The sequence below is a fragment of the Apostichopus japonicus genome, chromosome 6 (assembly GCF_037975245.1).
Source record: "Apostichopus japonicus isolate 1M-3 chromosome 6, ASM3797524v1, whole genome shotgun sequence".
Lineage (NCBI taxonomy): Eukaryota > Metazoa > Echinodermata > Holothuroidea > Aspidochirotida > Stichopodidae > Apostichopus > Apostichopus japonicus.
This window is the reverse complement of record NC_092566.1, coordinates 10,647,219-10,674,424: the sequence shown is the minus strand read 5'-3', so window position 1 is coordinate 10,674,424 and position 27,206 is coordinate 10,647,219. Positions and strand designations below refer to the sequence as shown.

The 27,206-nt window shown below is 34.3% G+C and overlaps 1 protein-coding gene across 12 annotated transcripts in view; it reads left to right on the top strand.

Annotated features, from left to right (window-relative positions):
* The window catches only part of LOC139968957 (dual 3',5'-cyclic-AMP and -GMP phosphodiesterase 11-like), a 168,169-nt gene that overhangs the window by 82,137 nt on the left and 58,826 nt on the right, over positions 1–27,206 (top strand). For all 12 annotated transcript variants that reach the window (XM_071973597.1, XM_071973600.1, XM_071973593.1 and 9 more), the window contains one exon: positions 21,338–21,408. In XM_071973597.1, the coding sequence (XP_071829698.1) occupies positions 21,338–21,408 (71 nt within the window). The remainder of the gene's footprint in view (positions 1–21,337; positions 21,409–27,206) is intronic.

The window sequence follows — 27,206 nt, the reverse complement described above, 5'->3', positions numbered from 1 at the left end:
AACGTAAGACATGCTTTAGGTTTAATTGTTGCATTATTAAATCATGAAATAGAATATTTAGAAAACTTAATTATTTGCTTTTGTTCAATTGCAACATATTTCTTACAGACACTTATCTACATATTGCTATTTATAATGGAAAATAGAAGCCAGTCAAGATTTTTTACTGTGTCAATTATAGGCAAACTTGACTAACTATTAAAGCTAGTGAACTTTCACAATAGCTAGGTTACTGTTTTGCATATAACGTCCGAAATTTGTGAAAATCAATGACATGCATCGCTAAAATCTAGGTTTTGCAGTCAACATTTTACCATAATTCAAAAAAATAATTACTCCAAATAGTTAATCAAACCATTAAAAGGAAATGATCACTTTAGGTACAAATTAAATTGTGATGTTTGTTCATTAATGCTATACCACTGGTAAGTGAGTCCATGTGTTTCTTTATATAACACTTTTAATTTTTAAAATGAAATTATCACTCCTGGTACAAATTAAATTGTGATGTATTTATTGTTAAAACTATTCACTGCTATATGAGTCTATGTGTTTCTTTTATAGCACTTTTTATTTTTGAGAATACGCTTTAAATCGCTGAAGTTACTCATTTATTTACGGTTACTAGACTATATTAGAGGTAATACACAGATGGTTAGGTAGAGGGAACACAGAACTAAATGGGAAAACATTAAACACTCTTTTGGCCTCAAGTGACATGAATCGATGCTAAGGGCGAATTATGTCATGTATGCTCTGTTGTTCAATGAAGTAAAGAAAGAACAGACTTTGAATGAATTATTAAAATTTATCAAACAATAGACATAATAGACAATTTACATTAAGGCCACCAGTGCAATGAGGGAGCAGAGAGCTGCTTTTAAGGCAAACTTAGCATAAATGCAGTTTTTGTAGCACAAAAAAAGGAATATTTCTAAATACATGTGATGCTTTGTTTTGCTTCTTTATTATAAGGCATGTATCAATCAGAAAAGCTGCAAACAGAGCTACAAAATGCCCTTTAGCATGGCTGAATCAATATCAAACAATATGGAAATAATCTTGTCAGACCTGCAGTACCTATTATGTAACAGTGCACATAGCACAATACATAACGATAATAGTAATCTCATGCAGCCTGGCTGCAGGATGCTGCAGCCATCAATCAATATCAAACAATATGGAAATAATCTTGTCAGACCTGCAGTACCTATTGTGTAACAGTGCGCATAGCACAATACATAACAATAATAATAATCTCATGCAGCCTGGCTGCAAGATGCTGCAGCCGCCAGCCAATATCAAACAATATGGAAATAATCTCGTCAGACCTGCAGTACCTATTGTATAACAGTGCACATAGCACAATACATAACAATAATAATAATCTCATGCAGCCTGGCTGCAAGATGCTGCAGCCGTCAATCAATATCAAACAATATGGAAATAATCTTGGCAGACCTGCAGTACCTATTGTGTAACAGTGCACATAGCACGATACATTGAATGTCTCATGGGCTGCAAGATGCTGCAGCCATCAATCAATATTCAAACAATATGGAAATAATCTTGACAGACCTGCAGTACCTATTGTGTAACAGTGCGCATAGCACAATACATAATGTCTCATTCAGCCTGGCTGCAAGATGCTGCAGCCATCAATCAATATCAAACAATATGGAAATACTCTCGTCAGACCTGAAGTACCTATTGTGTAACAGTGCACATAGCACAATACATCATAATAATAATAATCTCATGCAGCCTGGCTGCAAGATGCTGTAGCCGTCAGCCAGTTCACTAAGATTTCACCAGTAACAAGTAAATAAATATATATAAAACTAAAAACTAAAGTGACATTTGGAATGAAACTTTAAAATAATTGTTATACCCCCAATTTCCTGCATGGCAATTAGAGTATATAACTTAATATTCTATAGTAGGAAAGACTACAAGGGCTAGTGAAGAACCGCACATGTATGTATCTCGTAGTTCAATGGAGATGGTCTACAGTCTAATATGTGCGAACATTATACGATTTGGTCACAGTGATGCAAGTGCTCCTTAAAACCCCTGCAACACAAAGTGAGAGAAATACCCTCAAATTGTTGTTGTCTTCCCATATGAATGAGATCTTCCGGCCAGAGTCACAAGTCCCAGACTTTACCACAAAGCAATCACGGGTTAAAATGAGATAGCGATGTTTCACATGCCAGTCTTATTTGTATTCAAGAGGTGACTTCTTGTTGACACCTACGGATAGTAAACGAATTATATTTCAAGGTTGTGTATCTTCTTCGGGCGGAAGACGTTTCTCTTTCCCTTTCTTGGTCTCTCTGTTTCTTCGCCATTTATACATCAGTGTTGAATGATTCATGAGAGTTGTGATGCATTTTCAGGAACAGAATTTGTAGTGTGTGACCCTTGAGATAAGAATATATACATATCTATATATCTATATATACATATATATATGTATATTTACCATATATATATATAGATAGATATATGTAGCTATATATATATAAAACCGAAATCGTATGTATATATATATATATATAGATATATAAGTATATATCTATATATACATACATTCATAGATAGATATAAATATATATATATATATACCATATAAATATATATTTATATATAAATAATATAAATAATAATAATACTGGCAGAGAATCTCAGCAGAGGATGCAACCAGGAGTAATCAGGGAACTCAGCTAGCAATAATCAATTCATGATTTATGTCCAAAACAGTTCCGGTTTGATCATCTCATATACCATGCCCTCCCCCACACCTCCCATCAGAATGTTCCACCTCTGAAGAAAGTATCACAACAATGAGATGCTCTTCATTGTGATGTATAATATAATTGAATGCTATCTCATCATTTGGCATGTATACTGTAGCTGCAATGAATGATTGGCTTCCTCTTTGAAAAAAAGTTTTTTTTATTCCATGACGGGGGTATAAGGAATCTCTGCGATGGTGATGGCTTATGTGTGTGTGTGTATGTATGTGACACTTGCTTGAAAACACGGTTAAACTCAAAAACTTAATAGTGGATTAACTTCATACTCGGTATTTGGATCAGTCTTATTGAGTACAAGAAGCCTATTACTCTCTATGCAGTTCAATGGTCATTTGGGGTCAACAGAGGTAAAAACGCTGAATACTTTGTGAACAGGTTAACTCAAAAAGTTTGTTGAGTACAAGAACCCTATTGAAATTGGTGGAGGTCAAAGGTCATTTGCCTTCAACACGCAAATGAAAGTCTGAAAATCTTTTAAACACATGTAACACAAGAAGTATATATTTTTTGAACTTCATACTTAGTATGAAGATCCAGCTTGGTGAGTGCCAGAATCCTATTGAAATTGGTAGAGGTGAAAGGTCACATGAGGTCAACAGGCATCAAAGTCTAAAATCCTTTCAAACATGATAACTCCAAAATTAAAGCTACAATTTATTTGTGAATTCTCCCAATGTTATGTGAACATAGTTTCGTTCAGTTCAGGTTAGTTCTGTGAAGGGTCTATAGGTCTCACTGAAACATACCTGGCTTGAACGTTGATCAGCACAGAATAATAAATGATTTGATGCAGTAATTTTGTCGACCAGACACACTTTCTTCTTGATTATTAAGTATTAAAAAAAATTGGAAAAATGTGAAAATTTATCAGTAACTTTATTATTTCAAAGGAAAATTTACTATTTTTTATAGGTACTTTAAGGCTTTCTTATAGAGTGCAGCTGTAACAAGTAGTCAAGAAAATTATATTCCAAAATTAATGCAAATGCTGCTTTAAATTAATCAGTCCATGATAATAAAGAAGCTATAATATTGAATGTGTTTCTCAATGAACCGTTTGTCATGATCATGTGGGTATGAGTTTTCCAATCAAAATGTCAACCGTTGATAGATGTTTCACAAGCAACGATGATGAATGGACCGTGGATTATTCTCGCTCGAAAAAATAACTTCCTTTCAGCCTATTGGCTCTGTTCGTTTTCGTGACAGCTCGTATAATGTAAACTGCGACAGAAGAATGTGAGTAATCTTCTTGGAAAGAAATTATATAAGGTTCCTGAAATTTAGACAATTTGGGTGGAGTTTTCACACCTGGTATGATAAGTGAAAACATTTTCTACACTGCTGCATGTGCCATAGAGAATTAAAAAAATAATAAAATAATTATTACCCGATGACATTTATTTTTAGAGCCATTATTTCATATGTGGCATTTGATTAAGGGGAAATGAATATTCCTAGAACCACTTCCTTGAAGCATGTACCTGCAGAATGTATCTTGAATTGAATGAACTACAGTATTTTATTGACCCCAAGGTGTTTTAGTAGGGAATATTTAAATATATATATATATTACATACATATATATCTATATATATATATCTATATATATCTATATTTATATATATGTATTTATATATATCTATATTTATATATGCGGCCTGGAAATTACGGAAGGGAGATGGCCACACTTACATACAGACAAATTGCCAGATGCTAGAGCGAGGTTAATACGGTAATGCATAGGTTATATGAGGTGAGTACGTCGCTCGTTAATTCACAAACCAGTTAAGGTTTGGGGAATTTATATATATCTATATTTATATATATGTATTTATATATACATATGTATTTATTTATAGTTTATGTCTTAGCAGTTATAGGCTTTGATTGAAGAGATAATATTTACAACAACAAATAAATAAAATGAATGGGATACTTTTAACTCTCAGATAACTTAAAACATAGGACATTAATGTTATAGAGACAGAAGTACAACAATGGACAAAGTCAGTAAGATGCTACGAATTAAGTAATTTATCCGAACAACTGGGCTATATATAGTCAAATTATTCCAACAAGGAATATCCTCACATATCCCAGCTGTCAACAGTAGCAGCTGTCTCAGTAAATACACTGATACATTACAATACGTCAGCCTGGGATGGTATAGTCCTTAGGAGTGATAACAGAATTAAATTCTCCCTCAAAACATTTCATTAGGGTTATAAAGCATCTAAATATATACTTTCGCTGTGAAATGAAATACATGCGAATATATATATGCTCTAGTCGGAAATGTTTTACAGCTGCAAAATGAGATGTGTAATGAAATCATTACTTTTAATATGGAGATTAAAAAAAAGGGTGAGAGTAATTAAAATGTGAAACATTTTATCATCTAGTTTTATTGATTAATGCAGCTAATTAAAAGTCAATTCCCTGAAAATTTTGTTTATCCAGACTTTTTCATTGGCCGCTGTATCACCCCTCCAGTCATAGTTTACAGAAATGCATGCTGGGAATGTCAATCACCTCTGCCTTAAACTTCTCTTTATATTAATTTGACTGGTGCTTGTCTATAGTTTTCTTGTGTTTTTATCTGTTCTGGAAAGTCAATGCTGTTTATTGAATCAACCAAACTGCAGTTTGAAATGAATCGTGCAGTGGATTCTTGATTGATGACTTTAGTGTTGCTTAGTTGTTTTATTTCTGAACTATTCAGCGCCTTGTAGGTATCAGTTACAATGTAGTCCTTACATCACTTCGGTATCCCGCTTTATAGTCCCACCATCATGACGGTGCCCACCTATATTGGTATCCCGCTTTATAGTCCCACCATCATGGCGGTACCCACCTATAGTCTTGCCATCATGGGGGTATCCCCTATATAGTCCCACGATCATGGGGGTACCTAGTACATATTTCCATGGAATTCTAATCTGTCAGAAAGTTAAGCCCTGCAATTTTCCCTGTGCCCATTTAGTCTTTATTTCAAGCTCCTTTAATTCTTTCTGTGCCCCTGCAATCTCTCCTTCTAGTCCTTGTCATTATTCTCTCTTGTGTACAATTTTCAAAAACTTCTCCCAAACCTCTGCGTTTTCTTCTGTGCCATTTTGAAACTGTATTTTCTCAGAGGGGTGGCTGTTGTCTGTTTTACTCTCCTCTCTATGATTTCGTAACAGATAATGTGCAAAACCGCATTTTTATCTATAAGCACAAACAGAAGTAAGTTTAATCTATGCAGTTAGCATTTATAGTCATAAATTACCCAAAGAGAGTGTTTATAAACTATTCAGCAGGCTATGGTCGAAAGTTTTGGAAAAGGTCAAAAGGAAACTGAATTAACATTTTAAGGTCCATCGCTCTACCTGCACATTCAAAGACAACCTGTTTTTAACTGCTGCTTGCGGGCGGGCGGCTTGGAAGACAATCTTAACAAGGAGATCGTAAGTTTGTGGGATGTGTGACTTGAACTCACACTGTACTGTCCTACATTTTTAAGTGAATTAAGAAAAACATAGATGAAAAGGGAAAGCTAAAATGGTTAAGTTTTCGTATCAGGTCAAGTATGAAATATCGAGATATCAGGTCAAGTATGAAATATTTGTACTAGCTAGCACAAAATCTGAGGGCGAGAAATAGGGATAACGATAAGCATTTAATACAGAATGGTTTTACTTTTAGTGGGAGTTGGTCTTTAAAATGGTAGGTCAGACTGAGGTAACTCTAATTTTGACATGAGGTAACTCTAATTTTGACATGTTTAAAAGAGAACTAAATAATAATTTAACGATCCCTATCATGCATAATCATTGGGATATAATGGTCGATCATTGAAAGTAATTGATATGTTTTTGTAGCAAAAAAAAAAAAAAAAATGAATTTGGAGCAAACCAAGTGTACTGTCATAGATGCATAAGTAACTGCAAAAAAGGAAAAAAGAGTGGATTATATATATTTGAATTTGAATGCACTCATGATTATGCATTGTATATTAACTAATACAAACCGCTAGCTGCTGTGGTAACTTTTAGAAAAGATTAATCCAATCCAAGCTGGTCAATAATACAGTGAAATTTAATATTTATTGGAAAAAGAAACAAGGCACCATGAACTATGAAACCTAAATCTGGAATGAAAGTGAAAATTGACTAAAAAGTGAAAGATTGCGGGAAATGCCTATATTTGGTGATTATATCTAAACCTCTGGCTGCCAAAAATCAAGTAAATATATAAATGTATCTAATTAATATATAAAATAAAATATGTATAAAATAAAATATATATAAATACATATTTAATTGTATGTGTTATTGCCAATATAAAAAGCTTTGTTACAAATCTTAGCAGTAAATTTATTCCCAAAATTTATTCTTCTTTGGGTGTTGTTTGAAAGAGGTACACGCATCCATCTACAATATATTCTATATACCAACAATAGAATTTTTTTCAAATACTGACTTTTTTATTTGTGGAGACTTGACAAACCTTATTTACATTTGTTTCATGTATATGGCTGCGTGACAAGAATGAAACTCAGCTGCGATAATTTATATCCTCAGGTTTTTTATCACAAATCATGCAATTGCTAGATCCTCGAAAAGAAGTGAATGTCATGAACAGTTAACATAAATTACATTAATTTACAAGAAATCATTCAAAATATGCAGATATGATCAATGTGGGCCAAATATGGAAAATATCATCATTAGTATAAGAAAAATAAATTGTCAGCCATTATTAGCACATAAAGGACAAACAAAAAAGATTTTTTTCCTCCCCCAAGTTAAGTATGAGTTTAATAAGTAAAACCCGGAACATTTGTTGATTTATATAAACCCAACAAGACTATACCATGGTCAGTTTTAGTCAATTGTATTGATCGTAACATGACTTAGTTGTACATATATAGCAGTCCATGCATTCACCCGTTTCTAGTAGTAAGCACCCGAAGCAAGACAGAGAAACAGTGCTAATCAACTCACCATCTTCATAATGTGCAACTTCAGAACACACTTGAATATGCAAACTTAACTTTAATACAATTTTGTACACAATCTTTTCTCATTTTAAGTGGATTTAATAACAGAATTTTGCCGTTTTTCAATGTCGAGATACATGTTTGGTACTGGCAGCAGCTCTCGTCGGTTTCCAACTTAAAGCAGCATTTTGCATCCTTTTCTATGATATTTCTCAACCTCACTGACTCCACTTTGCCATAACGACATACATAACTAGCTTATCTATTTAAATCTTACTTCAAATGGTGGCATAAAAGTCGAAAATTTGCAACTTTCAACTTCGTTTTTCTCCAAGATATTTTCCGTTGGGATCCCAATTAACCTCGCCCATAATATGAATATTTAAACAATACGAACGTCATTGACCAATACGTAATCCAACACCAAGCTTGATTTGTGTACAGTCTATATGGCAGTTGTACCAGGGAGTTCCATAACAACTCCCTGGTTGTGCCAACGCAAAGTCTTGAATCTATTTTTAGCAACGGCTCATAACTAAACCTGCATCTCTGATTGGTTGAATTCAAACTAGTGTCTTTGGGGTACTGTATGCGATTAATTTTAAATGTGGAATTTTGTCGTGGATACTTTCTCATTCTCTGCAAATATCCTTAATTACTCGCCAATTAACGATGTTGGCAGGGAAAAACTTGGCTGATATCTTAATTTGCTGTTTTGTGATTGATATATGTAAAAAACTCGATGGACATGTCAAAAAAATAGAAAACGGCGACCAAACGCAAAATGCTGCTTTAATACACATTTGCAAGTCAAGTAGATTTTGTCCTTGGGATTACTTCTTCTCTTACACAGTTATGTCATTACTTTCCAGACATATAGGTGACACCAAGAGCATCCAGCCATGATCTAGGGCTCCCCAAAAACTATCTGACATTTCATGTCTTGCTGGAGGGGGATTAGTACTCCGTAATATCTAGGGTTCCAAAGAAAAGCGGAAGCATCCCATGGGAATCGATAGGGATGCCTTTAACTTTCTTGCTTTAATGGAAATAAATACAAATACACAAAATTGTTATTGCCATGTAGTGGTACTGTAGCACACATGGATAAAGCCTTTCATTAATGTACCTCGTAAATTACATGTTAAGCATGTCATTTAATGTTTCATGGACACAGTTCTGCAAGTTATTAATCACAGTGTTGGTTTGCTTGGTAATTAAGGTGTTGTTGTTTTTACATAATATGCTACATGGAGTATCTCAATCATGATCGATCAAATCATATTTCATGATAATTACATATATATAAATATATATATATATATATAAATATATATATATATATATATAGATATATATATATATGTATATATATATATATATATATATATAAATATATATATATATATAAATATATATATATGTATGTGCATATGTATATATCTATATATATATATATATATATATATATGTATATATGTATATACATATATAGATATATAAATAGATAGATAAGTTGTTTCTGCTCCATGATTATTCAAAGTTTGTTATTTAAAGCAATATATACCAGCATTATGCATAACCTACTTAAAACTATAAAGTTAAAGTATAATCAGTATTTCGTACCATTAAACATACAGTATGTAGTCAGTTTTAGAGGAGAAACATTGATAGTGCAAATTAGGTCAGACTACAGTATAGTAGTAATATTTCAATACATGCTCATTTTAAACTTGCCCAAGTCTTTCGGTCATATAAACAGCCAAGATGCTGTATGAGACTGGTAACTTGTATTGCATGTACCATGCAGTATACCTCTCTCTGGAAAAGAAATCATTTCTTTGTAGCTCAAACCTCTTGTCATAAACAGACTCAACTCCTGACTTGCTGCAGGTAACACATCCCCTTGCAGATAAAGAGATTAAGAAGATGGGATTTGGTAAATCTTTTAAGTAACCCCTTTTTTGTGAATCCCAGGAGTTTGGGTTAATCCTGCCCCTAGGGAGTCTAAGTTCAGCTTAGTTTGAGGTAATTTATTATCCAACTTTGATGATACCTTTATACCCCTCTCTTTACCTGTCTCCAGCTGTATATATGCACTTCTTTCTAGCCAGGTTTATCCAGTGTTGATGTTTTAAGTTAAAAAGAAAAACTAGTCTGACCTCATACTAAGACAGCGTTCTGAGATTGTTCAATTATTAAGCATTTGATGATAGTCCAATACTAACATACCATAATAATGTAGGTCATAATGCTTGACTAGTCAAATTTCATGTCAAATAATTAACTGGAAGTTAAAGTTGTGGGCAAATTTCCAAATAATGTATTTGCTCATATCATTTATTCTGTTCTAATTATCGAAAGAGTTTTCTGGGGACGATTACATCAAGGATCAAGTCAGATTAAGTATTAAGTACTTGTAGCAATTAACCACAAAAGAAAGCTTAAAAGAGCCTTTAAAAAGGAGACAATTAAAACCGAGCCTCTGTGGTCGATATTTTGTAATAGAGGTCTTTATAAATGAATTACTTCCCCAAACAGTTTAGGAAAATCTTGCTCCTTATATTCAGACATGTATCCATATATGTCTAAAAATCCTGTCTGGAAACTGTCATTTTGTAAATTTGTTTATTTGTAGAGTATAGTACCATTAGGATCTGAAACACACTTCCCTGGTTTTCTTTTCAAGGTTGCACAACAATGATTTTAACAGTGGTGACACTGCAACCAATGTCATCATTAAAAGAGAAGAAAAAGAAAAAGTCCAAAGGCAGAGAAATGAATTAAACTGCTCGAAATGGAGCAATAAACTCCACAAACTAACTGCAGCAGTTTTTAATTTTATAGAATTATAAAAATTCTTTTTAACTCGTATCAGAATTTGAATCCTACAATTTTTTGAATATATTAAGCTGCTAACATGAACATGTTTCTTGCACCCATATTTAATTTTGGAAATGTGTGAAAAGAATATGGATCGAAAGCTCAGGGGAAGGTTAATAATGAAAAAAGAAAGTTAAAAAAAAACAAATTAGAAAAACATATTAACGGCAATCCACAGAGCAGTTTAACCTTTCATCATAATCCAAGCAATTGTCAAGGAATCCTTTAAGAATTTCAGAGGGACATAAATGCCAGTATCATGAATTCAGCTTCGAACGGAAACAAGATATAAAGAGGCATCTTGTCACAATAAAAATTGTTACTGGCATGATGATGGGACTGCCTCTCGGTTTATTCAGGCCTCATCTTTGTGTCGAGGAGAGATTGTCTCCATCTTCACCGTTTCCCGTTTCCGAGATCCATCTCCGCTCTCGATGTTATGTTAGAATCCCTGATGGATATCACTATGGGGATGGGCTGGGTAGCTATACACGATACCCTCTTTTCTACATTTTGAGTTATGAAAATTAGAAATAATTACTCGGTTTGTCTACTGAATAAGCTTCATGAAGAATTGGTCAATCACAGGGGAAATCAGTCAAAATCTTCTTCTTCGCACTTGCTGCAGGGGGTTCTTTTGGGCAATTGGAAAGAGCATAGTATATATATAGTGTATTATAAAATATTAACATACTAGAGAATCCACAATTTCAAGGATTTCTGGGTTTTTTTCCGCTGGCCTGGAAAAGCCAAAATAGAAAGAAAAAACACCAGGCAGGAATTTGAGTGAGTTTGGCTTTTTTCTTTTCAATCACAACATTGAAAAAAAGTTATTTGAAGGGGTAAAAAAGGAAGAAAAAGGTTAAAATTTGAAAAAAGACAACATTTTGAGCAAGGTATATCCTTAAGGCAAATGAGGAGATCTTCTGCCTGTTTTACATTCTTTGCTGGAAACAAATTGTATTAGAAGTTGAGTTAAAAAATTGTGTTACATTCTTTAGAACCAGATATAAATTCTTTCCCTATTGACGAGAGAATTTTGACACGCCAAATGAAAATTGTGAAATATTCATTTTATTTTAGCACAACTGCTTCTGCAGGCCCCTAGCTGTTGTGATGTCACAAACTTTGAAGTCAATCTCTGCAACAGTTTAGGACATTTCCTGCAACTTTACACACGTACCATGCCTCCATAGTCCATGAGTGTGGTTTGCTGCCCTCCTCATTCTACCAGTGAGAGTAATTTTTGTATATCTTAAGCCTGCTTTGGTATTTCTTCTGGTGCTAAGAGTGCTGAGATTTGGATATCCCACTGTAAGAAGATACAAAACTGGGGGTTTAAACATTTTAACTGTGAGAGTTAAATAGCAGGTATTTATCTTCCCTGTAAATAACAATCAGGTAATTACAACAATGCCAAGTGGTGACATACTCTATAATTCAACATTGGCAAATATGGAGCTTTTTACACGTGCATAGTTTTAATACAAATGGGTCATATCCTATCAGCCTAAGCTTATAAATTTCATAGTTGAACTAAAGTACACTTTTAAGCTAATACATATCAGTCATAACCTATAGGCTGCCTCATTCCAGTGTTTCATTAGCTAGTTTATCTTGGGGGCATTTTTAGTCCTAAGTGTCTCATAATGCTCGTCTAATTTAGACGAATACCCCAATTCTCGAGATTAGTCTCAGCAGATGGTTAGGTCGTCAGAAAGTGCCTGGAGCGATGGAGACAAAAACCATTCAGTCTTTCACACCTCTCACGGTGACATTCCAAGTCAAAATAAAATAGAAAATGTAGGCATTGCACTGTTTACAATGTATCAATTTAAATATAAAGTTAGGTACAGCTGTGAAAGGAACAATATTTCTAACTGTCATTGAATTAAAATGACTTCACATAATAAATTGATAAGTCGTCCAAGGATGAATTGTTAACATCTTGGAATTATTAACAATATCTATTAATAATTTTCTTGTAACACAAAGCATCGTCCTGTTTTCTTTTAGCACCTGTCCCCATTTCATAATTACTATTTGACTGTACAAGTTGTGACTTTTATATTCAATCGAAGAGATGCTTAATTATACCGGCTCGTCAGTTTGCCCTTTCATTATTTCAATAAGATAATTATGGACAGTAAGAATAGAAAGATTTGTTGTTATAATGCTAGGTAATATAACAGAGAAGCTAGTTCAGATATTGTTTAATGATTCAATAAAAGAATGGTTAATGTCTTTCTTTATAGATACCATTTCCTTAATAACAATGAACGAAATGAAAAATGTCCACCCCCCTTTAACAACCTTCCTAAGATAAGATGCAAGCTGCAGTACCCCTCAATCAAACTAGGCTATAGATGCGGATAAAACCAATTGGCATTGCTCTTAATTTGCATGTTGTACACCAAAAATGCACCAGACATAGTGAAGTCTAGCATTATATACATACATTTTGTAATTAGTGAAGAAATAAAAGATCCCATTCAAATATTTGGGATGCAAATTTTTTTTTGGTGGGGGGGGCATTGGAATAGATGTTTTTGATCAGGAGCAGATTATCGGTCAAATCAATCGTTGCGACACATAGGAGGTCACTGTGCTACTTTACAGTTATTATTATTCAATTGTATAATGTATAAATAGGACTTATGCCTATAGTCATATTTAAGTTACAAGCCAATGCAGAAAAAAAATGAGGCTTTGAAAACCATATTAAACTCCCTCCTCTTGACATTGGAGGTGGAATTAGGCTGTTGGGGTTCCAAAAATATCTGTGCTTTTAAACGAGCGGTTTTGAAAAGGTCAGGACGTATGTAAAAAGAGTTAACGAGATGCTAATTGTTCCGAGCTATCAAGATTGGAGAAGGGACAAGATTCTGATATTTTAATGAGTCAGTTTGTCAATATACGTCTGTGGTAAGGAAGTCATATTTGATTGACGACGACGTTGCTTTTGTTGTTTTGTTATTTTTCTCGTCAATGACGAGAGGCGAGGAACCACATCACAATTCGAGCTCTTACTCACTGTGAGATGAAATTGCGTGAGATGAAAATGTGCTCTTTTATGAGACATGCAAATGTCAAGCAATGCAATGTCCTTGTTCTTCCGTTACCCTCTCAAAAGGTGACGACACAAACCCAACCATAATCTTTAGCTTATATGACATGAGATCTCTGTGAAGAATGACACCCCCGAACATCTAAGGCTACATTCGGGAGATATCCCAGTATATAATTCTTGTCGTCTGGGAGTTGTCATTGTTGTAACTCTGTGACGTCATAATGCCACTCCGATCTGAAACCTCCTACTCTCTCTATATTGTTTCTCCTTATATTCGCCATATTTTCAAGGAAGAATTTAACATGTTTTGACATTGAAACCAATGCCAATGCTTATAGGACATATGTAAAGAGCTTCAATATTTTAGAACCAGCATCTGCAGCATCTTATTTCCAATTCAGAGATTATAACTTTGTAAGAAGAAATAAAGAAAACCATGAAGAAACATGAAGTCTATGTGGTCTCAATGATTTGATACATTTAAACTATAATTTGATCAAGTCTTTCGGCCTCAATTGTGAGTTAATTTTAGGAATCTTATCTGTATGTGATATTCTCCCAAATGATATAACAAGAGTTCTATTTGCTTTATGGTAAGGTGACCAGACGTTCCCGATTTTCGGGGACAGTCCCCAATTACAGTGTGCTGTCCCCGATGAACAAGTGTCCCCGAAAATGTCCCCGATTCGTCAAATTGTTCAGGAATTTCGTAAATATCCCACATTATTAGTAAAATAATTGTAAAAACAAAATTTAGTCAAGTGTGCACTCGCAGAACGGAACGGAACACAAATTTATGACACAAGCAACCCATAAGCTCTGAAAGAACCACGTAAAGTAAGTGAATTTCATCTAAGGAAAAGCTAAATTTTTTTTAAATAAAATAGATTTAATAAGTGCTTCTGAGTATCACCATTTTACATCTAAGCACCTTAGGCACTTGAAAATTTTCCAAAGGGGAGGGGGACACTCCGCTCCTCTTAGACCACTTCCCCATATCAGTCACGCAATAAATGTCCCTGACTCCAGTCTGGAAAATATGGTCACCTTACTGTATGGGAGAGTTGTTTATGATATTAATCTCTATGGCACTGACTAATAATGATGGCTGATGGGGATTGTGTCTCCTTTAAAGTGAAGATGCTGATGTAAACCAAATTGTTTTCATTTTGAATATTCCAGAATACTTATGACTTTTATCTGTGTATTAAATGACAGGTTTTTTTGACAGATTATTCAAAAGTTGAAATTTTAATTACAGAAACTATGGAAATGACTGTGAGCCTTTGCAATTGTTAAATAAATAGTCACTTTAAAGTTTGAACAATTGCTATAAAACTTGGTCATGCTTTCAAAAGATTAAGAAGATTTGGAATTTCGTCTGTATAACTTTCCATTAACATCTTTCTTTAAGACTTTTTTTCTCATTATACTTAGAATCAATAAAAATTCAAAATATTTGGATCCTACGCTTATACTCATGCCGTGAACTATAAACTGCAAATCTGTAACATAACTTTTCTTGTTGATACAATGCCTAAGAGATAATGCACAAGTAGATTATACCATATCTAATCATGTGTCAATGTTTGTTGTAATTCACCAGGCATTCTTACACATTGAAGTTGATAAATATATATATATATATATATATATATCTATATATATATATATTTAATATATATATTGAATATATATATATATAGAATATATATAGGCGTTTGGTTTCTAGTCCTAATTTAATACAACCGTAGCTACCGTATATATAGAATATATATATATATATTGAATATATATATATATATATAGGTAGTTTAGTTTGGCAAACCTGCATTTCAAGGAATGGATTTAAAGTCGAAAAAATATTGCCAATTTATTTTTCCAACTTGCTACAGGCATGAGACTTACATTGCAATAATAATTGTCTGGGCAATGAAATATCCATAAACGAATGAAATTAATAAAGTACTCATCATCCACCTTGAACATTTATTGGGGAAATTTAGGAAGACTTCTCGAAATGTATAATGAATGGTAATCTCGTTTTGAGTAATACTTAATTGGGGAGGGTTTGGTAAAATTGCTGAAAAACACAAAAAGTTACTTCATATTTTAGACAAAAAAGGAAATAATTCTAAGTAAGGACTGCTTGTAATTTCACATCATTCTTAACATGATTTATGTTCTGTAGGAAAATTTGATAACAAACATGCTTGCCAGAGCAAAATAAGAAGAAAAGAAAACCAAAAGAGATATGGAAAAATACGAGACGGCATGATGAAAATGTATTCTATTGATGTTTAAGCCAAGCAGTTCTTCAAAGCCAAATACAAGTATCTTCAGGCTAGAAACAAAATCAGTTAAAGTTGCATAGTGGATATATATTTCAAATTCATATGGGTATTTTGAAAGGTTGATATTTACTTTGGAGTGGAGGGGACATTATCAAACAACCATCATCATAATTTATAGGCACATATCCATGTTGATACATCCTTTAATGTGATCCATATTAAATACTTGTAATGTGAAAATTCTGATCCTTTTTACACATGCAATTAACAGACCTAACATTCCATGATAAGAAATCACCTGATTCACATAGTTATCATGTACAATAATATTGTATCATGATAATATAATATAAAACATTCACAATAATATTGTTGCATAGAGTATTACATGGTTACAATGATATATATTATGATAACAATTATGTTGTTAATGTTTTGATATTACAGCTACAATATTATTGTGTTACTAGCATGTGAATCGGCAGAAGAAATTAAGCATCATGTGAATCGGTGGAATTCTTTTCAAAATATTTTTAGAAGAATTTAACCAATGAAAAAATCTGCTGTGCATTATGGATATTGACGAAGGAGCTTCCACAAATCATTTAATAGATCATATCTTAGAAACCCTTTCAAGATCAGCTCATGACTATAAATATATACTAGTTTCAGTAATTTGTTTGGTTTTCTGTGGCCAGGCATGCATCACGCTGCTTTAACGTATCTAGCGCGCTCTGGTATAGACAGACATTTGCTGAAAGTTTACAAATGAAATTAAGAGAGTGGTAAATTGATTAGATAGTCAATCTGGTGCTTTAGCATAGAAGCTGAAAGTACTCCGACACCTGGTTAAGCCTCCTCCTCCACTCGGAGCTGGATAAGAAAGAGTCTGGAAAAACCGATGTACCTTGATGTAGTTATATAACTATCACAAACTAGTGTCTTTCATTACCAGAGGTTTTGTTGACACGGATGCATTCAAGTTTAATATTTACTTTTGGAGGGCGGGGAGGGGGGGACGTAGAAAGATATGGAGTTCATATCCCACGGTTACGACAATGGTTGAAGTGAGGTTGTTTCCTAAATTGAGGAGGGAAATGCAATCAAAACGTGTCTGGTTATAGGACGATATACATGACAGTATGTGTCATGTGACAATTGAATATATATAGACTATCAATTTTGGTATCTTTCATCTTCAAATTAATAAGCAGAAAGTGATTTGATTACTTTGATTACTGTACCTCTCTACTGGCATTTTATCTGATAGTTGTGTAATTGAACATAGATCACTCCGTGTCTATAGGAGTAATTCTGAGAGTAGGAATTACATCTACAAACATCATCACACTTTTCAAGGCTCTTAGCACGTGTCGGCACAATAACATTTCTGTCGATACGGATCAACCTTTAAACGAAACTAGTACCACTCGACCACATCAGTGATTCACTGGTGTGTGAATGCGTATAAATTGGCTTTGTATAACTGTCAATTTATACGCATTCACACACCATTGAATCACTGTGGTCGAGTGGTACAGACTTCGGTCTATGACACAAGATTGGGGGGTTCGATTCCCACCTTCGCCTGATGAGTTCCCCCCCCCAAAAAAAAACAAGGGATGAAACCGGTCGTGAAGTGGAATTTTTCTGGTGTGTTGTTCTTTGTTTGTTTACATAATCTGTCATACCACTTGCTACACATTCATTTCATATATATATTATATGTACTTCCAAGTATGTCTACAACATTGTAGCCATAAAAAATGAAAACAAACTACTGTCTTTATGCTCTCGTGTGCACAGGAGATTGTATGTATGTATAATCCTCTTAAAGTGTTATTCAACAAAACAAGCTTCCTTTACTTGCCTTGTTCTTCCATGGAGAGTTTAATTAAGACATTGCTCATGTGTATTGATAGACATTAAGACAACTTAAACATGTTTTGAATTTGATTTGTGATGGCTTTCATGATTGAAGAATGAAACAGTACCCACGACACCGAACCCTTCCGAGAATATTTCATCTGGAGCCTCAGCTATATATACTTGTGGTTAAGTTTTTTGGAAGATAGGTCTTGTTTGGCTGTTACTATTAGCTGCAAAACAATAGCTGGCCCTCCTCGGGAGAGAAAAACTAGAGCAGCAGTTGCGCCTTTGCCTCTTGTAGATGAACTTGTCAAGTCCATGACACATCTGATAGGAGTACTCATCTTAGCGGAGTCACAAACAGGACGACCCTTTGAAATGTTACCGGCAGGGGAGCGTGTGTTTCTGACAACTCCTGAAGGATTATCCGACCCTTAACGATGATGAATAATAAATAGAACAGACATTTAAAAAGGACCTCATAAATATATGCCCATTAAACCATAGATACATTTAAATTTGATATTTAAAACGAGAAATTCCATTGACATCTTCTTTATAGTGTTTTTATAATATGACTGCATCACCAAAATATTAGCTCATTTGTCAGAAATTAAAAAGTAGTTTTTCCTTTACCATTTAATTACCGTTTTAATTTTAATTGTGACAAATATCGTAAACAAATTAATGACTTGCAATAGATGAATGACCATCACTAATTAAAAGTATGAATACTGACAGGTTGGTTGTACTTTATATTCACCTGACTACATACTTGGATACATCAAGTGGTGGGTTGCAAGTTTGTAAATGAGTAACATTATAATAAATAATAAACATAATTTATCAAGGAGTTCAAATATTGTGAGGCACTAATTGCCTACAGCTAGGGCATTCATATTCTGATGTTGGATAACAGAACAAATCGTTTAATTATAACACCTGTTCAACATAAGCTCAACCGCGGAGTGTCATGTTCTAGAGACCAAAAGTGGATCATCCCAGTTTATAGCTCCATGATTAGACTTAGTATTTATATTCCATCATGTTATTTAAATATCTGTACTGCCTAGGTATATATATATATATATATATATAAATATATATATATATATATATATATATATATATATATATATATATATATATATATACATACATATATATATATGTATATATATATATATATACATATACATATATATATACATGTATATAAAGTAAATTTAGTCTGTATTTCCAAGGGATTTTTCTTCCTCTATTAGTTGTGGAACAACCTTCATGAACATATTTACTCACTAATTCCAGTTTGTTTTCTTGTTTTCTATCTTTGTGCTTTTATAGCAGATAGTTAATATGCACTATACATGACATGGGAAAAATAGTGGCTTAAATTACTAAATCCTAGTTTTGATATATGTCGCAATACCTTTGTTGGTTCGTTCGTTCGTTCCAACTTTATGTTGAAAGTAGCTTGGTTAGCTGCGGCTCTCTGGAATCTAATTGTTATAAAAAATATATATAAAAAAATATTTATCAGTAAAAAAAAAAAAAACCTACTAGCAAATAGAATCAGAAAAAGATTATGAACTGTTCATACTGTTAGTACGAGTGCTTTGAAGCATGACATGTGGAGAACAGTATATAAAGTGATACTACCATTAGAATCAGATTAAGATTAGGAACTGTTCATACTGTTAGTACCAGTGCTTTGAAGCATGACATGAGAGAACAGTATATAAAGTGATACTACCATTAGAATCAAATAAAGATTAGGAACTGTTCATACTGTTAGTACCAGTGCTTTGATGCATGATACGAGAGGACAGTTTAGAGTGGTACCACCATTAGAATCAAATAAAGATTAGGAACTGTTCATACTGTTAGTACGAGTGCTTTGAAGCATGATATGAGAGAATAGTAAAGAGTGGTACCACCATTAGAATCAAATAAAGGTTAGGAACTGTTCATACTGCTAGTACGAGTGCTTTGAAGCGTGATATGAGAGAACAGTATAGAGTGGTATTTAGCATTATATCAAATTTTTCCCAACTGTGAATGCAGTATAAAGCTAAACAAAAAATGAATATTCATACAACTAAGATACAGGTGGCCAATTATGCATGAAAACGTTAAACAGTAAAAGAAATTTGGAAAAGTTGTATGTGCATGACTTACTTATATATGTAGTGGTCCTGCACTGTTAAAACTGTGTCTGTGTGTTTGTATTATAGTTTGATCAATTCTATATATCAGGGCCACGTTTGTGAAGTAGAAAGAACAAGTCTGTTCATCTAAATGGCCAGTTCAACTTTTAAGAGAAATGTTGCATAGGATTTTATAAAAGTAAAGGAATTCCAAAATGCAGACAGTAATGAAATATGATACCTTGTTATCTTTAGCTGGACCTGAGATGTCCATCGCTGTATTGTTTGTACACTGTGCTGTGGGTATTGACCGCAGCTGTATGTACTGACTGTAGACTAGTGCCTAATTACCGACGGTAGCAAGCTGTGTGTGTATTTTCTGGGATCGATGGTGGTGTCTAACACTTCTGTTATACCTCATTCGAAACTAGGTCAGATTACCGGCATTTAGACGTTTCTTTTTGCGGGAGTCTTCACACCCTTTAACAAACAAAGATTTTCAATACAGGACCCATTTTACCTTAACCATTAAAATTATTGAAGGAAAGTTTAATCGGTCTGCATGACTTCTGTATCTACCTCCCATCTCAAACTTGCATTAGGGGACCTTTTGTAGCATTCTTGGAAAATAGCTGACAGCCTAACACCAAAATATAGCAATAATTTTGGAGCTCTGGTTTATGCAGTATTTACTCTTGTTACATATTTCAGTTGAAAGCTGTACAATGTAGCAGAAATTACTCATATAGTTTATCTGCCTCGAAGGGATGATCTATGCATGATGCCTTGCGAGCATGTAGACGAAGCAAATACACTGTGACTTTGATACATTTTGGGATTAAGAATGAAGTCTTTGTACTTTATTTATGGATCATTCAAACCACATTGCCGTAGGGTATGAAACATAGATCTCTATGACCCTTCTTTGCCTGATAATGGTCTTGTTGCATGTTGTCAACAGGAACTGATATGGACCATCATGAGATAAGTGTTTACTCAATGCACCCCCTCCCCCATCCTCCCCCCATACTTCCCACCCGGTAGTAAAATAACTGAATAACTTTCAGTATTCTGATGTTGTGAAGAAAATGTTAATACAGGCTTTTTTCGTCCATCAGCTTTTAAGGCGGTTACAGATTTCATAAAGCATGCCATTGTGCACGTGTTAAACTTTATCCCTGTGTGTTTATAACCCTCATTGTGTGTGTAATCATAATATTTACCTTAACTCTCTAACAAACTCAAGTTCATTGTCTTTCTTATCGTTGCAGAATCTCTTCTCCAAAGTTTTCGAGCTGGCGTATTCTGACCTTGAAAACAAGACTGCGCACAATGGAAACAGGTAAGTAGTATATGGTAAGCCTTACTTGGCAAATGTGACTAGTAATTCACACATGGGACAACTAGCTGCAGGGGCCAATACTATGCAGTTTAAAAATTGAGGGGGTAATTAACCACTTTCTAACAGATTTTTCTCTTTGATTTGAGGATCAGGTGACACTTTTCATGAGAACTGCTCAGGGACTACATCTTACCCCCTAATCCTCTACACCTCCCCTCCCCCCCCCTTACCACCCCAACTCTCCACTAGGATGACAAAGGAAATTACACTTCAAAGTAATAGTGTACTGGCTGGCCATGGCTTCTCAATACGTCAAAACAATATCATCCTATGATCCTTAAGGATTTAGGCAGCGAGCACCCCTACTGGCCTACCCCGTCACGTTACTGAATCTAGGTACAGCGGGACTCTGGTTCTCTCTCTGGCCCTCGCCTCAAACGAATGTTCCTCTTGGGCCCTTGTAAAATATTACTGGAGAACCCCTGATTGAGACTCAGTAGCCATATTCATCAACTTCCCTCTTAAAGCTGGCAGTTGTCATACAATTTACATGCAAAACAATTATCTCTGACTATATGAATATGCATTTTATGATGCTTTCTTCAAATTAGAATTAGAAAATTAGAAAGGTGTTATCTGTGCTTTTAATAATATATTGACCCTTTTTTGGGGGGTCTTTGCTGGTCCTCTGTCGTAAAGGAAAAGAAAACAAAATTCCTAAATTTGTTCATATTTTACCCTCGAAGAGTATTGTCCGGTAAAAAGGAGTATGTTTGACTGAAGACAGAGAAAAATAGTAGTCATAGTGTGAAATTTGCATGCAGTTACTAATATAGTGATTGATAATTTAAATTAAAATTTAAATTGTACAGTGTTCCATAAGTGAACTTGAAGCAAACATGTATGATGTCATAGTTGCACACCCACAACAAAGTGTTTTGTACTGCTTTACTATATTTTACTTCATTGGTTTACTTACCTTGGATTGAATCAGGTTTATACAACATCTACCTAAAGAGGATGTGAAATTACTATAGTGTATTCATATTGAGATGCATCTTCATTTTTGGAGGGAGAAACATGGATGTACATTTTCAAGAAAACCATCAAAGAAAATTGTCTTTGTGCTTCTATGACAACAACACACCCATTTAGATATCTCATTTGCATCCTTGCATACAAAATGAATCAATTGTCAATGTTTCAGTTATCTCTAAAATAACATTCAAGAAATTAATACAAATTTCACCAGGATGCTCTTTATTCCATTCAGTTAAAAAAAAATATTTCACCTAGACTGTCCCTTTATAGTGTTAACTGCAGTTTAACCTTTGACCCAATTGGGTCTGATAATGGTGTAGATTGTAATATACCTCCGTGCACTCAGTAGTAACCTTGCAGTACCATATTGTTACATTCCATCTCTATTTTTTTTATATTAAAGAGACCAAATAGTAACCCTAAAGTATCTATAAATATATCGGATTAAACAGCGCTACGAATCAACACCTTAAACAGCAACCTTTTAGATCCTTTGTGTTCACCCATTTCGTATAGCGCTGAGCATGCTTTCAGTGCATTCCTATACAATTTTTACTGAAACAGGAAAGCATCTCAGTTCTGGTTGTCTGTATCGTCCCAAAAGTGCATCTATTAAAGCACTTCGTCGAGTCCATGTTGGTAGTTTTTGGGAGTTTAACTTATATTCCTAGCTAACGAAGGACATTGGCTTAAAGATAGACCCTAACTGTTGTTTCAAATAATGGAATATAAGTGGAAGATCCTTTTGCACTTTCCAAGCTCACGTATGATAATGTGAAAAATATCCGGGCAACAAAATATGGAAGTTGAGTTGACAGAATGAAAATCCATTAATTTTGTTCTTTACCCTTGAACACTGGGTGAATATGTTAAGATGATGATGTCCTATATAGCTCCAGCTATTACAATCTTATGTAGAATAACTGTAGATATAGGTTAGGTCAAAGCAACAACCAACTGCGAAAAGGTTTAACTCTTTAATTAATGAAAATATTATCAGCTGTTCATCAGGATTTAATCAGTGATTTGAGTACTAATTTCCATTTAAAACTAAGGCAGTCTACTGCATTTTCTGTGCAATAAGTCATACTTCAAATTTTTGCATATATTTTAGGTTAACCCATCAAGTACTAGTGTGTCCTACAAACTAAATGTAATATTTCATCTTTTGTTTTGGAAACCTAATCCTACACATTTTAAGTGACCTTCAAGTGCCATTTTAGCATAGGCCTACACTAATGTAGTACATCCCTGCTTTTAATATATTCACACCTTTTTGTTTGGTTAACCCAATTTTTACTTTGATCATCTAGCTCGGTAGTAAACTGTCCAGTGCTGGATGTTGTGTTTAGGGCAATGGGTCTGATGGGGGGGGGGGGGGGGATGAGACATGCCCTCCCCTCAAAGTTTTGAAGGGTGATTAAAAAAAATTGTAGTATATTTGCAACAATAATGAAATGATATTTTTTCAAGATTTTTTCATATTTTATTTTAACACATATCTATATATCATATGTTTTAAGTTCTTTATTTTTGGCAACACTCCAAAATATTCTGACAACTCTTTAAAATGGTCTCATATCCCCCCCCCCCCATCCCCAGTATGAATACCAGAGTGGTTGGGTACATGGTACAGGTGCTGTACCTGCCATTTACCTTGCTGGTCGATTATATATGGTATGTGCATGACACCTATAGCCGTGACATTCAAGTCAGTAGAATATGCAGACTTGAGATACACATGAAAAGTGCAAAAGAGGAAAAATTGTGCAAGTGTTTGATAGTGTACTCATCGAGTAACATTCATGCCGTGGCATTACATAGCACATGAACGATCAGATTCGCTATGTATAGCACATGTATGCATCATAGTCTTATAGGCACGTAGGTTGGTCATGCGTTATAAACATCCAAGTATGCCAAGCACTGCCGGAATGGCAGTGACCTTGAAGATAAACCCTCGGGGATGATGATGAGGATGAGGCAGGTTGCTGAGAGGCCAGAGATATGTGTAACATGTTTGCATGATTGAGAAACATGACCTATGTTCATCCTCGTTGATCTCCTCGGTTGATTAAGAAACAATTCCAAGGGAGAGACGGGAGGGAGAGTTCGGCTGTCCTCGTCCTTGTGATTACGAGCGAGAGCAGCTGTCCGATCGGGGTCTGTTGCGGGCTAGTCGCCATGGCAAGGAAATCGAAGAGTGGTCAAACATCTGCTGATGGAGGTATTAAGCTTCCCTCGCCAGATGAGCGCATGGCTTCCCGAAGCTAGCACATTGTTTGTGGATTGGTTATTTAAAGTAATTATTATCAAGGGACCATACATGTAGGAAGTTTGAATCAGCAAGAGTATGCAGGTCTGTTTAATATATACAAGATATCATGTTTTGTTGTCTATATGGTATAATGTCGATACATATACATAACATAACAACAAACGTACACACCTGAAATCTTGTGGCTAAAATATCTGGGGATCGAGATGCTTTGTCCACTTACAGATGAGGACTTAATTCCTGCAACGGAATGATGGTTTACTGTATAGTTGTGCACTGTCTTTTAATAATAACTATAACTACAGTCATGAATCCTTGTTGTCACGTGGTTGCCAAGATCGAGCCAAACTGTAGAAGGCAGTTGTGTAGGAACTTTCGTATACCAAACGGGAAAAATGTTGAAAACATGTACACAAAAGGTGTATGTGCATATATTAGATGTTTGCAATAGTATGCACCGTGGGTAGTCTTTCAAGATGCATAAATTAAATGATTAATGGATATTAATGACAGCCTTTTCATATCACAAAGTATCATTTATATAAATTACATCGCATGCAACACACACTTACTAGGAACAGTTTGAGAGGGGGGTGGATGGGGCGGGGGAGGAAGAGGGTGCCAGCTGGAATTTATAGCAAAAGCACACAGGTCTGTAACTATGAGATATATGTTCCTGTTTTAGTCTTTCTCAACAATATAGTGAAATGAAAAATAGAGCACCAGGGAAAGAAGGCAGCTGTTTGAGACTTAGCTTTTACTTGACTTAATTCAGTGACAATTAGATTGAAAGCTTTGTTTATATAAAGTGCAAGTCTGTGCAAAATATAATATAGGACACGGACGACATCCAGAACAGAGCGGCCTCCTCCTTTTGTGGTTCATATATACATGGCACTTAAAGCATCATGGGAATATATGTATATATATATATATATATATACATATATATATTTACCGGTCAACTTGATATGGTTAAACATTACTGTAGCGTAACATATATGTCACTCGATAGCTTTAATTCACGGTCAGTGTATATTAGACCGGACTTCTGTGGATACACACAAGGATACTATAATAATGATTGTTTTGTTTTACAATGCAGTATCCTGTGTGTTATTAAAATGTTTTAAAAAGGTTTCAAGCTTTGACCATGCATATACTGTTGTACTTGTGTTGTCTTGATTTTAATGCCATTCAGTGACTAAATTACGTAGAAAATAGCACAAACTCAATTAGCATTGGTATATACCTTACCGCATTTATATGGTACAGTTTAAATCTATATGGACCAAGCATAAATACAAACATAAATATGAAGACTAAGTATGGAATGATTATGACCGCACATGCTGTGACATTTATGCTAAGGACCTGTACAATAATACATTAATAATACATTAATAATGTATTAATATTAATGTATTAATATTAATATTAATGTATTAATAATGTTTTATTAATAATACATAATATGCGATAATACATAAATCCATCAGTACATGGTTGAGGGCTTCAATAAACTTAAAAGTTACTATGCAGTCATATAGCATATTATATACCTATGTACATTTGCTTTTCTCTCTTAGAGTGTTTATTATACCTGTTGTAAACACAGATAACATTTTTGGTTGCTATAGTTACATTATGCAAATACACAGTTCATGTGCAGTGTGTGCCTTATCTCTCAAGTTTCAATGAATTGTTGTTTCATCTGCCCATGTGATTGATACCAAATAAATTTACTCTCTGTGATAATAGAATAAACCAAATCAAGTGTTATATATTGAATGCAAAAGTCGATAAATAAAAGACTTCATGATGTGAGGACATGGTTTAAGGCCCCTAGAAATGTAGTAAGAGAAGATTGATAGATTATCCATGTTATATATGTTGTATTGTACTCGCTGGAAAGGACTGCAGCGTATAACATTTGATCATGTAGATTCTTGTCTGGCAAGATAATGCAAAACAGAGGTACTCAGGAGTATTTGAGCAACTATTCTTAAAAATATTTTGACTCCTCAGTTCTTAAGCCTGACCCTTCTCACCCACTCTCATCTCCTCTCCCCCATTCTCCACTCTCATCGCCCACTCCCCACTCGCACATCTTTTCCACATTAATCCAACCTGTCCAACGATGAAACAAGTTTACACATACATATTATATTGTTAAAATGCACATACTCTCAGCATACAGTGTATATATCTCATGTTTGTTGATTGGGATGTCTTCTGTCTTCTAGTTCGTCTGATATATTTTCGCTAGCTGACAGTTATTAATTCTGGTCTGTTTGATGTATATATATGTTCTGCAATCATTTATGACACACATTTCCCAGAACTCCATGTTAAGTGTGCTGGAAAACATATTGAAAAGTACTTTGAGGAAAGCTGGGGAGGCAAAACTCATGATTTTATTAGACTAAAAAAAGGAGGCGGAAGGAAAGAAAAGAAAAGTAAAAAAAAAGAAAAGGAA